This window comes from Physcomitrium patens, chromosome 1 (genome assembly GCF_059467195.1).
Source record: "Physcomitrium patens ecotype Gransden chromosome 1, ASM5946719v1, whole genome shotgun sequence".
Taxonomy (NCBI): Eukaryota; Viridiplantae; Streptophyta; class Bryopsida; order Funariales; family Funariaceae; genus Physcomitrium; species Physcomitrium patens.
In genome coordinates this window covers 19,014,432-19,030,834 of record NC_143410.1, presented here as the reverse complement: position 1 = coordinate 19,030,834, position 16,403 = coordinate 19,014,432, and the positions used below count along the sequence as shown (strand labels likewise).

General features: G+C 32.4%; 1 protein-coding gene across 1 annotated transcript; it reads right to left on the bottom strand.

Moving 5' to 3' along the window:
- Positions 1–12,713: 12,713 nt before the first annotated feature.
- On the bottom strand, positions 12,714–13,286 carry LOC112284686 (uncharacterized). Its single transcript, XM_024524778.1, has one exon. It carries the CDS (start codon positions 13,284–13,286, stop codon positions 12,714–12,716), a length of 573 nt encoding a protein of 190 aa, XP_024380546.1.
- Between the last annotated feature and the right edge of the window lie 3,117 nt (positions 13,287–16,403).

Sequence of the window (16,403 nt, the reverse complement as noted above, 5' to 3'; positions counted from 1 at the left end):
ATCCATAGAAAACTTGCCTTGCAAGCAAAGGCATGTGGCCTAGAAATTCAACATATATTGGAGGTCTTATAGAACATCGCCACGTGGCTTCTAGTTAGATAGTATATATAGAGGCAAGAGTGAAGCCCTCTTCACTCTTGTCAACTCCTTTCTTGCTTCTAGTCTAGTTTCAAGGGTCTCTAGTTTTCTTGTATTTTGGCAATAGCCATTCCAGTTTCTTTCTTAATATACATATTTCTATTTTGTCCTATTTCTTTGAGAAAAGTCTCACTTACTCTTTAGCTTTCATCGAGTTCTTGTCCTTGACAGATTGACAAGAGTACACTTACAATATCAGAGCTTTGTCTTTTCTTGATTAAGAGTGGATTACCCCATTTTCTTGATAAGACATAAGCGCATTAGAAGTTGCGGATTACCCTCTTTTAAACTGATATTGTTCTTAGTATTTTCTTTGTTATCAATTCCTCTCTTCTATTTGTTTTGAGCGTTATTAGACATCTTCTCTTTTCTAAGTGCTACTATGGCAGAGCTTGTTGAAATGAAGAGTGCAATGGCACAGATGCAAGAACAATTGAGGGAGTTAATGCTTGCGATGCATCAACTCAATTTACCACCACAAGGAGCAACAAGAATGGTAGGAAGTGAAGATATAGAGATGATTGGGGCTGCTTCAACATCTGCACCAAACCATGTCCCTTCTCCCAGAATGGAACACCCTTCGAGTGTTAGAGAACCGAGAGTGGCCTTGCCCGAGAAGTTTGATGGTACCAGATCCAAGTTTCGAGGATTCATCAATCAGGTCCAATTAGTGATTGAACTTCAACCCCAGAGCTATCCAACTCCAGGGTCACAAGTTAGATTCATTGGTACACTTCTTTCAGGTTCAGCATTGTCATGGTTTTCATCTTTTCTTGAACGACGAGATCCAATATTGGATAATCTGGAGGCTTTTTTGGCAGAGTTTCGATCCATGTTTGGAGAACATGATGCAATTCGTGTTGCAACCAACAAGATCCGTATTTTGCGACAAGGCAATCGATCAGTAACATTATATGCTTCGCAATTTCGACAACTTGCAACTGATATCAAGTGGGATGATGCCGCACTTGTGCGTCAATTTCTCTACGGATTACAATATGAGGTAAAGAAATTGATGCTTAATTTACCTGATCCTCAAACATTGAGTCAAGCAATTGACTTTGCTGTGAAGTGCGACAATCGACTTTTTGAATTTCGATCCGAGAGTCGCACAAGTAGGCCTCAACGTTACTACAATTCAATGGCAACACCGACGTCTCCTCAACACATACCTTCAGAAGTAGAGGATATGCAAATTGATGCGGTACGTTTCAAACCTCTTACTGAACAAGAAAAGTCTCGTCGTCGACAAGAAGGATTGTGCTTATATTGTGGAGAACCTAAGCACACTGCTCAACATTGTCCAAAGAAGCGACGTAACTACAAAATGAGGAGTACGGCTGTCAAAGAAGACAGTATGTCGGAAAACGAGTACGTCCAGCTACAATAGGGACCGTGCGGCTGGAATCTTGTACAACTTCTAATGAAGGTCCTATCCTCTCCTCAGAACCATCTCCTTGTTTTATAATAGATGTGTGTTTAGGACCTAATAATTACAAAGCCTCTGCCTTGATAGATTCAGGAGCCTCAGCTTGTTTTTTAGATGAAGAATTTGCTAGATGTCATAGAATATCATTAATACAAAAAACTAAATCTGTACACGTAGAAGTCATAGATGGTCGCCCGTTGTCTTCTGGAGATGTAACTCACGAAACACTTCCTGTAGATGTAGTAATAAATGGTCATAGTAGTTGCGTAATTTTTAATATAATTAGATCTCCCTCTAATCCAGTAATTTTAGGCTTATCATGGTTAGAAAAGTATAATCCTCGAATAGATTGGATTTCTCGTAAACTTGATTTTCCTCGGAGCATTAGTAACAGTTCTATTAATCAAGTAAAAAACCATGAGTCTAGTATAGTAAAACCCGCACTTATAGGTGGAAAAGCATTTATACACGCAGCAAAAGAAGGATCAACTTTTGCTATTTATGCTGCACCTATTTCTGAAAGCGTAAAGACTTCAAGTGGCATTCCAAGTCAATATCAGGATTATCAAGACGTTTTTGAGAAAAAGAATGCAGATATTCTTCCTGAGCATCGCCCATACGATTGTTCAATCGATCTCAAGGAAGGAACTCAGCCACCATTTGGACCAATTTACAGTTTATCGCAAGATGAGTTGGCTGAACTCAAGACATATATTGACGAGAATTTAGCGAAGAATTTCATACGCCATTCAAAATCTCCAGTAGGAGCTCCAATTTTATTCGTAAAGAAAAAAGATGGATCTTTACGAATGTGTGTTGACTATCGAGGACTCAACAAGATCACAATCAAGAACAGGTATCCATTACCTTTGATATCAGGACTCCTTGACCAGTTAAATCAAGCTAAGATCTATACAAAAATAGATCTAAGAGGAGCATATAATCTAGTACGGATCAAAGAAGGAGATGAATGGAAGACTGCGTTTCGAACCAGGTACGGACACTTTGAATACAATGTCATGCCTTTTGGACTCACGAATGCACCAGCTGCTTTTCAACATCTCATGAATGATGTATTTCGTGAATTCTTAGACAATTTTGTCGTCTGCTACCTAGACGATATCCTGATTTATTCTAAGAATGTTGAAGAACATGAAATACATGTTCGTCAAGTATTACAAAAACTTAGAGATGCAGGATTGTACGCCAAGATAGAAAAGTGTGTATTTCACACTACTCAAGTTGACTTTTTAGGATACATCATTTCAAATGATGGTCTTATGATGGATTCTAAGAAAGTCCAAACAATCATGGATTGGAAGATTCCAAAAACTGTAAGAGATGTCCAATGTTTCTTGGGATTTGCCAATTACTATCGGATCTTCATCAAAGACTTCTCACGAGTTGCAGCTCCACTTACACGCTTGACTAGTAAAGATAAATTTCAATGGAATCAAGAAGCGGAAGCAGCATTTGAAGCCTTGAAGACATCGTTTGTCTCTGCACCAGTCTTATATCGTGTTGACTTTTCCAAGGCATTTTTTATGGAAACAGATGCATCAGATTTTGCCTTGGGTGCAGTTTTATCACAAATGGGAACAGATGACAAACTCCATCCAATAGCTTTTCATTCAAGAAAATTCTCAGCAGCCGAGATCAATTATGAGATCCACGATAAAGAACTTCTTGCGATCGTGGATTCCTTTCAAGAATGGCGTCATTATCTAGAAGGCGCTTCTAGTCCAGTCACTGTGTATACAGATCACAAGAACCTCGAGTATTTCATGTCAGCACGCGTGTTGAATCGTCGTCAAGCTCGTTGGAGTATGTCTTTGTCAAGATTCGAGTTCATTATCACTTATCGGCCAGGAAAACAACAAGGTTTATCCGATGCCCTATCTAGACGTTCTTATTTTGCACCAAAAGAAGGAGATGCAGCTTTTGAGCAACAAAGAACGGTCCTCTTGAAACCGGAGCAATTTCATCTCCGAGCAATGAAATCAACATTGACTGTTGATTCAACTTTTCTCAAGCAAATCCAGTCCAGTATGTCCTCAGACCCTCTTGTTTATGATATCGAGAATAATTCTTCCAAGTCTCATGATCCTTCTAAGTTTGAGTTCAAGAATAATCTATTATATTTTGAAGGACGCCTATATGTTCCAAAAGGAGAAGCACGTTTACGTGTTCTTCAAGCACGTCATGACTTTCCAGCAGCAGGACACTTTGGATATAATAAGACTTTGGAACTCATATCAAGAGATTTTTGGTGGCCACAAATGTGGAAGTCAGTGAAAGACTTTGTACAATCATGTGATATTTGTTCAAGATCAAAAATTCCTCGTCATCGACCTTACGGACTTCTTCAGCCATTACCTATACCAGAACAACCATGGTCTTCTGTTTCTATGGATTTCATCACAGATCTTCCAAGCTCAAGATCTTATGATTCTATATTTGTGATAGTAGATCGTTTCACCAAGATGGCACATTTTGTGCCATGTACAAAATCTATCACAGGTGAAGAAACAGCTAAGCTTTTCATTGATAATATCTATCGCTATCATGGATTACCTAAAGATATCATATCGGATAGGGGAACTCAATTTGTGTCAAGATTTTGGAGGACCCTTTTCAAGATTTTAAAAGTGGACATAAAGCTATCTTCGGCTTTCCATCCTCAAACTGATGGACAAACAGAGCGCATAAACCAAGTCTTGGAGCAATATTTAAGGTGTACTATCAACTACCAACAAGATGATTGGACAACCCTTCTGCCATTGGCAGAGTTTGCTTATAATAATACGGTACATTCTTCCACGCAACAAACACCTTTCTTTGCCAATTATGGCTATCATCCACGACTTGATACTTTTGATTTTTCAAAAGTTGATAATCCTGCAGCAGAAGATATGGCAAATCGGTTGTCAGAGTTACATGCAATAATGAAGACACAATTGAAGGAAGCTCAAGAACGACAAAAGATAAACGCAGATCTATATCGTAAGGAGCAACCACAAATCAACGTGGGTGATAAGATATGGCTACTTCGTCGCAATATCAAGACTACTCGACCTTGTGACAAGTTGGACTATCGTAGGCTTGGCCCCTTTTCTGTTTCTGAACAGATCAACCCAGTTGCATATCGGTTACATCTACCGGAGTCAATGAAGATCCATCCTGTATTCCACGTATCTCTTCTTGAACCATATAAGACAGTGGATATACAAGGAAGAAGACAAATGCCACCGCCTCCTATAGAAGTAGATAATAATGAAGAATTTGAGGTAGAAGAGATATTAGACTCAAGGCGGCGCCGAAATAAGCTGGAATATCTTGTTCATTGGCGCGGATATGATATTAGTGAGCGCACATGGGAGCCATCCAGGAATCTAGCAAATGCATCAGCTAAAGTCAAAGTTTTTCATCAACGACATCCATCGAAACCAAGATGAAAATCTCTCTTATAAAAGAGACAAGATTGAGGCAAGATAACATTCAATTTCCTATCCTTGTTTGTAACTTCTTTGCATTTTGTGACGCTTATTAGATGGAGAGCCAACAACCAGCGGATTCAACTCAAGAACCTTCGTTTGCTGACTTACCGGATGAGACATTGCGATTGTCACAACCTTCAAGACGACGCAACCGAGATGAAGACCCTCAAGAACGACATGTTCTTCCTCGAATAGATGGTGAGATACAACGCGTTTGGTATCACGACCTTGGAAGAGATTCTCGATGTTTGGTGATATTATTGGAGATAGGAACGACTCCTGATGGTGTTTCAAATGTATTATTTGAAGGAAGTTATGAAGGCCTCAACAGTGATCAAATAACAGGGTGGTCTTCTCGCCCTGGAATGGGACACTATCGATGGCTAAGAGGACCCATCAACTATCTTCGAAGAGAACAAAGATTAGAGTATGTAGCAAATAGAATTCGTCGCATATTAGATTTTCTCAATATATAATCACCGCTCCTCGTGGAACTCGTCCCTAGAAGGGGAGGTAATGTCACGGACATACATATAATTACCTATATGAATACATCAAAGTATGTAAAAATAGATAAAAGTAGGTTAATTATGTAATATCTTCTAGAGAAGCTTCTTAGAAGCTTTATAGACGCTGCTTTGACTTTATAGGAGTCTATAGTTGACTTTTAGGCTAGAAACTTGGTCAATAAGTTAGCCATGTGCCACACATGTTGGAAGCTTAAAGAACAAGCTAACTACGTGGTCCATCCATAGAAAACTTGCCTTGCAAGCAAAGGCATGTGGCCTAAAAATTCAACATATATTGGAGGTCTTATAGAACATCGCCACGTGGCTTCTAGTTAGATAGTATATATAGAGGCAAGAGTGAAGCCCTCTTCACTCTTGTCAACTCCTTTCTTGCTTCTAGTCTAGTTTCAAGGGTCTCTAGTTTTCTTGTATTTTGGCAATAGCCATTCCAGTTTCTTTCTTAATATACATATTTCTATTTTGTCCTATTTCTTTGAGAAAAGTCTCACTTACTCTTTAGCTTTCATCGAGTTCTTGTCCTTGACACCCTAATAGTAACTTCAAATTCTTGCTTATATACACCCATTCACAATTTTCTTCATATCTCATAAATTAATTATTTAAATATCTTAAAACTTTAATATATAGCTTCTTAACCTTATAACACATACTTTTAAAAGTTTTGAGCTAGAAATTCATCTGAAAACTTAAGATATGGCTCCAATCATTACTATCAACAAAACAACTTGTTTATTGCCTTCAAACTACATGTACTATCTTCAACGCTCTATAACTTCTTTACACAAATTCTAAGTGCAAAAATACTTTATAAAAAATATAGATCTTAAAATCACCTTTGCAATTACATCTTTCAATCTCCAAAAACTATCATAAAATTCCTTGTATTTTCAAAATAGCAACAATATATCTTAAAAAGACATCTTAATTTCAAACAATTATAACTTCATCACCTTAACTTCAAATCTTCTAAAATTTATATACAAATTGTACTCCAAATCCTAAATCTTACAATCCTTACTTTAGATTCTCAAAATGCTTCTTTTGAAGTTGTCAAAACCCTTATTATAGTTACAGATAGCTTGCTGAATGCCTATTGGACATGGCATTTGACCAATATGGATGAAGATCTTTACTTTTAGCCTTCATCCATCCATATCTTACTTTCATCCCTCCAAATAAGTTTCTTAGAGATTTGGATCTTCATCTTTGAATCCCAATCTTCTCTTTAAATTTTATATTAAATATCTAAATCTTATATATTTTAAAATTATAATCAACATATGTAAACCTCAAAATAAATTTTCTTACATCAAGTGCCTTTAAATTAACTTACTAACCACTTTAAAGTACATCAATATTTATAAATATAATATCTATTTTAGTTAATTTTTACATACTATAAATAATTATAATATAATATTGTTATAAAAAAATATCATTGAATGGAATTTAACCACATCAATGAATGGAGTATCTATGCTAGATGCAATCATAGAATAAGCAGAGAGAGGCACGCCATCTTTGTAGTTTACTATTTACTTAATAAAATAATTAATTCTTGACAAACTATAAAACACTCTAATTAAACTGCACTCTTTTATTTTTTTAATATAATAATTAGTTTGTAATGAATTATAAAATATCTTTATTGAATTATAAAAGAAATTATGCATTCTATAAAACATGAAGTTTTTGATGAAAACAAAGAAAGATTCATGTAATAAATAAAAGCCATCACTTGTTTCTTTGAGCAATCTTAATATATATTTGGATTTAAAGAAGAAAAATATGAATTAAATATTTTAGAATGTAAGATCTTGCTTCTATTATATATTAAAAGTGTAAGACATATGATAGAAATACTTCAAGATTCTATAGTAATTATAAGATTTTATCAACTTCTTGATATTTTTGTGACAATGACAATAAATCCAAGATGGTCTAAAATCCAAAATAAAATACTTCAAAGACAAAAAACAGGTTATTGGCTAAATTTGGTTATTCATGTATTTGAGCTCAAGAGACATACAATTAGGAAATATATAAAAAAAAGAAATTGCCTTTAGTCATGTTGTTGCACATATTTATACTATTAAGTTTCAAAAGAGAAGTCTATCTCATATGCACATCTTAAATTTTTTAGATAAAAAAGTAAGATTAGATACGTTGGAAATGTAAATTATATGGTTTCTATAAAATTCCTAGATAAAGACAATAACCAAAAGCTATTTGAAGTTATTCTACAATGCATAGTACATGATCCATGTGGAATGCAAAATCCTCAAGTATCTTACCTGGAAGATGGCCATTATACAAAGAAATATTTAAAGATATTTATGGATAAAACAACAATAGGTGTTGATGGATATCCTCAATATCTATGAAGAAATGATAGAAGAATATTTGAAGTTTGATGAATGGTTATTGACAATAGAGATGTTGTTTCATTTTGTTCAAAATTATCTTAGAAGTATAATTGTCATATTAATATTGAAGTATGTGCATCTATTTGTATTTTTAAGTATATCTATAAGAACATCTATAAGGGCTATAATCGCATTATAATGCAATTTGAAAACTAATAAGATGATACCAAATAACATTTGGATGTAAGATACATTAGAGTTTTAGAGATTTTTTAGAAACTTTTTGGCATGCAAATCCTTAAAGAAATACAAGGTATTATTTATTTGGCCGTTTATCTTCCAATAATGCATCAAATAATATATAATCAAAATGACAAGGTAATTGCAATTTTAAAACGTGCTGAAAGATAAAAGACAATATTAATTTTATTTTTTGAGACAAGTGCAGTAATAGCAATGGCAAGACAATATATATACTAGTAGTTTTTATAATATTTTATTTGGTGCAAGACAAGAAGGACGTGGATGTTAAAAAGTATAGATTTACTATTGTACGGTAATATTTTATAAATCCAACAATGAAAGAAAGATATAATTTGAAGCTTCTATTAATTTATGTTAAAGGTCTATAATTATTTGATCACTTAAAGATTATTCATGGAATTTTTTATCCAATATTTAAAAATATATGTATCACTTTAGGATTGCTTAAAGATGATAAAGAGTGGCAACAATATTTAGAAGAGGCATCAAGAATATAAACTAGATCTTAATTAAAGATATTGTTTATTATTTTGCTACTATACATTAATTTGTTAAATCCATTAAATCTATAAAAAAGATTTTTGGAAAGCATCTTAAATGATTTCAATGCCCATTTGCACAAAAAACATGGTATTAGCAATCCAACAGAGGAATAGATTAAGGATTTTAGATTTTTTTTATTAGATAAGATTTTACAAGACTCAAACAAAATGCTTGCGAAGTTTTTTCCAATGCTATTACCAAGAAAGAATTGAAATGCAATATTTAATAGAATTCAATTTATTCCTCAAAAAAGAACATAAGACATTCAACAATTAGAAGCAAATTTGGAGCTATTGATTCCATAATTGAATCTTAAACAAAAAATATATATAATATTGTGGCTTTTATAATAGAAGAACATAGATGCATGTTTTTCTTAACAGACCTAAAAAAATTGATAAGACATTTGTTTATAATATTTTGGAAACTAAAGTTTGATTGATGCAAAAAATTGTCATAAATATTGCATCATTAGGAATTGCTACATTGCTACTTAATGGAAGAAGAATTGTCCATCCTACGTTTAAGATTCTACTAGATTATAATAAAGATTCTTTTTATTCAATTACTAAGAATTTTGACCATGTTAAGTTTATTTGTTAAATTTTACTTATTATTTGACATGAACTTCTAATACAATATTATTATTGTCTTAAAGAAGTTGATCATTCTTTTAAAAACATTGAAAATAGTGGTTGCTTATTTGGAGGAGCTACAATAGTTTTTGATGGAGATTTTTTCCACATATTATTAGTGATTGTAAAAGAAACTCAAGAGGAAACTATAGTACCATCTTTTTGATGTTCAATACTTTGGCCTCAAATAAAAATCCATACATTAAAAGAAAATATGAAGTTGAATTCAGAAGCAGTTCAAGGAGATATAAAGTTTGTTAATTAGCTTCTTCAAGTATAGAATGCACACACATATTGTATATGCAAATGGTGGTGCATTTGAATTCTTTATGGTTATATTATTATTTACTAATATTTCTATTTTCTACTTGCTAAATTAAAAATGGTATAAACTTATTATTTGATAATATAGTTATGATTCTCAATCTCATGATTTTTGATCAGCAATTAATATCTTTAGTGGATGTTGTTTATCCAAGGCTAGCAAAAGACGGTGTTATATTATATGTCTTATTATTTGAAAATATATTGGATACATGGCTATGGAAGGTGAAGTCATATGTTGTAATTATCTAAAAATTCGTAATAGGTTTTAACCATTAAAAAATAAGAAATTTGAATTCTAATATAAAAGAATTTAAGGCCAATGCAAAGTAGTCAAAAACAAGCTTTTTAATTACCTCAAGCAAATACAAATCCTAATTGTCTTGTTATTTGTATTTCTTTTTAATTTCTAATTTTTTTTCCAAATCCTAACTCTAGGTAGTAAGCACCAATTAATTATAATTCCTAATCTAATTATCTAATTGACATAAAATTTTACATATTAGTTAAATAATATATCTTCTATATACTTAAAAAATTTCAATCTAATCGAATGTACAAATTATAAAATAAATGCAAAATAATTACAAAGGTATTCCTTTACCGCCTATTTGAAGGTTGATAATGAAGTTTGAGCAACTATTTTTTAATCTTCAATTTTTAAATTTAACTCTAAATTAGTATATACCTTGACATATTAGTCTTCTAAAACCATGCCAAATTTCTCTTTTTTCCAATAATTAGATCTTCAAATATTACAAAAATCCTATCCAATCCTAAACTATTAACTTCTAGTACCTTCTTGTACTAATAACTAAATATCTTCTAATTGCACTATTAGAATAATACTAAATTTTATTCATTATTAGTACACCTATTTAACTACATATTAACAAAATTTGAACTATAGATATCATATGCATCTTACAAACCAATTGATAGTACTAGCTTTAATTTTATTGCATAAATCCAAAGTCACCAATATAAACCTTGAATTTGCACAACAATTGCAAAGTCATCTCAAAACTTATGAAACAAGCTTTACAACTTTGGAACGAGTTTTAAGCCAATTTTCTAATCCAACTCTCTAATTTCAAAAAATCTCTCCTACTTTGTCCTAAGCAATCGCTTTAGTGGCTAGATGTTTGATTTTGATCCTGATCTACAAATTGTCATCTCTCAAGTATCAATCCAACCTTTCCTAAGGATTTTTTAGCACAAACCTATCTTTAACTTTATTCTAGAATTTTCTATACTAAATATTTATCTAATCTATTTCATTTTTATCAATTTATGGCCTTTTTGAGGTACTAGAATATTTTTTTATAATCTAGAAGATATATTTGTTAACCAAACTTTAATCTATTAGATATTAAAATAAAAAAATAACTAAGAGGCTTTCATAAAAGCCTTGCTTAAATTTTTAGAATTATTTTTAAACCAAGACAATAGAATAAAAATCATAATATCATTTTTATTCATATTTTTATTATATAGTTGTATTATAACACGACAATGGTGTAGCAAATGATACCTTCTTAAGAGATAGGATCATTTTATTTGCATAGAATGATGATGTAGAGGATATTAATGAAAAGATTATAACCATATTTTCTAAAGAAGAACAAGAATATTTAAGTGCTGATGAAGTTATTGCCAAAGATAGTATCAACAACAATAATGTTTATACACTCAAATTCATTAAGTCCCTTAATCCATCCGGAATGGCCAAATCAAGGCTTTGTCTTGAGATTAATATTTTAGTGATGCTACTAAGAAATATTGCTCCTTGCCACGGACTTTGCAATAGAACCAAATTAATAATTATATGACAGAGCATCTCCAACGCTGGGCTATTCCGAGGTCTATTCTATATAGACCCGCCACGGAGTTCCCCAATGTAGTTCTAAAAGCTATCTATTCGATAGACCGTTCTATTTTTGAAGGAAATAGACCGCTGGCTATTCAAAGGTCTACGGAGTTGCATGAGTGTCGGGGCTGGGGTTCAATTCTCGTAGGGGTAGAATAGAGTAGTTTATTTTTTTTGCGAACTGTAGTTTCATACTTCGATATTGTTCTTCCTGTCTGCAATGCTGCATCGATAAATGCCATTGGACGCGGGAACAGCTGGAGCTCCGATGAGGACATGTTCCTTGCCCGCTCAGTGGTCCATGTGAGTCATGATCCTATAGTAGGTGTTGACCAGAAGAGCTCCAAATTCTACTACCGTGTGTTGTAGCAGTTCCAGGTATTCGTTCCTGATTCCAAACGAACCTCTGATGCACTGTGCAACCGCTGGAAAGAAATTCAATCGTCTTGCTGGAAATTTACAGGACATTTCGCCATGTCATTGGCGGATCCAAAATCGGGACAGCAAGAAGACTATTATATTGAAGAGGCCCTTGAAATTTATGTCAAGATTGAGAAATCTTCCTTTAAATTCCGCCAGATCTGAAAATACCATTGAAAGCACGTTCCAAAGTTTGAACATGGACTGACTGTCAAGGCTAATCGTTCCAAACACATGCGGCCAGACAAAGATGTTGTGGATTTATCTTCAGATGAGGGTCAACCTACTCCATTGAAGCGTCCTATGGGAACCAAAAAGGCTAAAGAGATCGTTCGAAAGAACGTGGATGAAGATGACGAGTTAGCTGGTATTCAGCGCTCTTACGTGGTTGAAGCACGACGTCTAAACGATTTGATTGAAGCACAGAATAGGTTGGCTCTTTTCTCGGTAGATCTGATAGCATTAGATGATATTGCCCGCTAGTTTCATGACGTGAAACGAAAAATTGAGTTGAAAAAAATTAAAACAGCAAGCCCAAGAAATGGGAATTTATCCAAACTAATACATCAAAAATGAGATTTCCTATTGTTCATTTCCAGCCTTTTGCCAGATGTGATGACGTCTAAATGATTTTTAGCCCTTTGCCATTTGCGTGATCATGAATTGTTTGCATACGAGCCACCTTGATGGCAAGAAACTATGCGGGCAGATCTTCAATGGCAGTACGATAGATCTCAATTGGTTGCACTATCCTTCGATGGCAACGGCATCGGCGAACCGGACGAATCTCGCCTGTCTCAAACTCTTGGTCTGAGGCAAAATCCGGAGAGTACCTTTCATCTTCAACAATCATGTTGTGTAATATAATGCAGGCCCTCATGATTGAGGACAGTTTCTCTTGATACCAACTACGGGCTGAGTTCCTAACAATGGCAAATCGCTTTTGTAAGACACCGAAAGCTTGTTCGACATCTTTACGGCACGCTTCTTGCACCATTGCAAAATGTTTCCTTACGGCTCCTTGAGTATAGGGAATGGATTTCATGAAAATCGGCCAGTTTGGATAGATTCCATCAGCTAACCAATAGGGCATGGAGTATGGACTTCCGTTGACCACGTAATTGACTGATGGCATCTTGCCTGTGATAATAGAATGCAGCAATGGGGACCGCTGAAGAACGTTGATGTCGTTCATGCGACTGGGCATGCCAAAGAAAGCGTGCCAAAACCAAAGGTCATGAAAAACGGCAGCTTCGAGCACAATCGACATTCCTTTGATCCCTCTATATGAGCCATGTCAGGCTTTCGGGTAGTTTTTCGATTTCCAATTATAGCAATCGATGGAGCCAATCATCCTAGGGAATTCGTGTGCACCGTTTTCTGTGAGAATTTGCTTCAAATCTTCCTCTGTCGGCGAGCGTAAATACTCTGGGCCGAAGTGTGCTTCAACTGTCGCACAGAAATGCTACAGACAATCGCTCGCTTAAGACTCACTGATTCGAATATAATCGCCAATTATATCATAGCTACATCCATAGGCAAGCAATCGAATTGCAGCAACCACTTTTTGGAGCGGGTAGAGACCTTTCTTTCCAAGTGCATCGGTTTTTTGTTCGAACCAAGGATCTTGAGCCTTAATGCCATTCATGATTCTAAGATATAGCTCACGGCGCATACAAAAACGTCGCTTGAACAACTTTGAAGAGTAAATTGGATGATCAGCAAAATAATCTTGAAATATTCTTCTATATCCTTCTTCAAAGTCACGGTCAGTGTTGGCCGCTCGACCTGGACAAGAACCTCCGTGATCAGGCTCGTCAGGTGTCTTCTGTTTGAGACTGAACAACATTCTGGACTCCTCCAAGTCATCGTCAAGCAGATTTTTACGTCGGGTGCGATCAAACCAGTCTCGAATGCTCGGGATCATTGCAGTTTAATTTGAACGATAGACGGTAGCGCGCATGTGTATTGTACGGGGTTCTATATAGAACCGTTCTATATAGAACCGTTCTATTTCAACTTCGTGGCGTAGAAAATTACCAATAGACCTTAGATTAGACCCTACGCGTTGGAGATGCTCTTATAGATCAAGTTCTTGAAGTAAGAATTCTTGGAGGAAAATTTGCTAAAAACTTGGTGTTTATTTTGTGGATTATATTAACTTCTATAATAAAAGAACTTCTATTTATTTTTTTAAAAAAGCAGATTCTAATCCATGTTGCATTTGCTATAATAATAAAAAAAAAATCCAAAGACAATTGGTGAAGCACATTGGTTTGAATCTACAACAACCTGTTTTTTTCGGTAGTCAACTTTATGTAGCACTCTTTTGATGCACTTCTTCCCATTCTATCAAATTCTTCTGCTTAAAAATAATAATTTAAATTTTACATTGATTTTTTTTTAAATTAAATAAATAAATATTAATAATTTATTTTTATATTTTGTATTTAAATTTTTTTATTTATTGAATTTAATACATCTTTGAATGTCTTAACATATTTTTATGATTTTTTAATGTAATTTGATGCTTTTTCAAAATTTTCACAAGTAGTTCATTGAACAAAATTAACTTCTTTTTTTTGCATACTATCTATGACAAAGGGACAAATTTACCTATCCTACTTCATAGTTGAAAGCTCCATTGTGTATTTTATTTCTTTCTATTTTTATTATATTATATTTATATTTGAAAAATGTTATTTGGCTTAAAAAATGCTTCATTTGAGTCACACTTTTTGTGACAATGACATAGGCTCATCTAATCTCTTATATAAAACAACTCAAAGGAATAAAACAATAGGCTAAATCAAATGAGACAAAAACCACCTTTAATTGGTTACATATTATATTTCTTTCATCAAAAGTAAAACAAAAGTAAAGCAATAAGTCAACTTTTGATTAATCAAAGATCAAAATTTGCATGTTGTAGCTACAAGTTGCTAAGAGTAGTACTATAAGATTATTGGGCATAGAATTTAGAAGCTTCCAAAAAATAAATAAGCTAACAAATATTTGTTGTTGGCCACTTTTTTTGTAGCCAATGGCATGAGTTTCTACTAGTATATAAATAAATATGTATATTAACTATGGCTCTTTTTCAAAAAAATGGCATTTATATCTTTTCCAAATAAAGAATAATAGTGATATAATATTATTTCAAAATATTTTTTATTAGATTTTTTTATTTATTTCAATCAATTAGTGTTGTATTTATGATGAGATTTTTTTATTGGTTTTAAAGATTGATTACTTGGTACAAAAAATTTAATATATTTTATAATATTAATATTTATGCTTTAAAAAAAAATTAAGTGAATATTTTCATAAAAGTTTTGATACCATGGTTGTACTTAAGATTTAACATTCATAATATTATTTGTTGTAAATAGAGAAATAATAAATAAAAAAAAAAAATCTATTAGTTTGAATTTTTAATGGTGGAATTTTTGAACATTTGTATGTAAAATCTCATTTGAATTATTTTAATATCACTCTTATAAATTATAGAAATAAAATTAGTAAAAAATTAATAACAAAACCTATAAACTATTTAGATAATGAATTAAAATTAAAAATATTACTATAAGTACATTATTTATTTGTAATTATTAAAGTATGTTTTTTTAATTATTAATTTTATTTGAAATTTTAGTTACAATTAATTTGGCTTATAAAAGATACCTTAAAATATAATACTAAAAATTTCAAATAATTCATACAACACATTTTTGTTTTCAATTAAGCTGTACATTGTTAGAAAATTGAAACATAATCTTGAAATATTTTTTTATTAAACTTCTACTAAAAGTATATAAGATAAAAATTACTACTAGGAACTTTAATTTATGATTTGATTTAATTTAACAAACCGTAGTAAGAATTATTATAATAAAAAAGATCATGTTTTTTTAAATTTTATTTACTATATACATATATATGTATAGAAAAGATGAACAAGTTAAGAATTGATTTACAAAGTCAATGTTTATAAGTATTTAACAATCCATCTATTTTTATAAAATTATAAAATATAAAGATAATTGAAAGAAACTAAAATAAAAAGAAATTTTTAAATGGATCTTTTCAGTTCTATAATATCCTTTTAGATCTTGATAAATGATTTTTATTTTTTTTATTAAGTTTTAAATAGATTTAAGATTTCATTGATGGTATACCATGTTTGTATAAGTTAATAATATGCTATCTTATAGAATTATGGGTAATATTTTTTCAGAATTGAAAAAGGTTCATAAAAATATTAAATTTTTTTATTGGTTATTTTTATATTAGCCAAAGTTCATTATCAATTTAAAAGTAGTACTTACTATTTTTTGAGTATAATATAGGATGTACACTCTACTCTCTTTAAAAGCTTAGAATGATA

Bases quoted from the DNA above. Each gene is read 5' to 3' on its own strand.
- LOC112284686 (XM_024524778.1), bottom strand. From the start codon at position 13,286: ATGTCGATTGTGCTCGAAGCTGCCGTTTTTCATGACCTTTGGTTTTGG.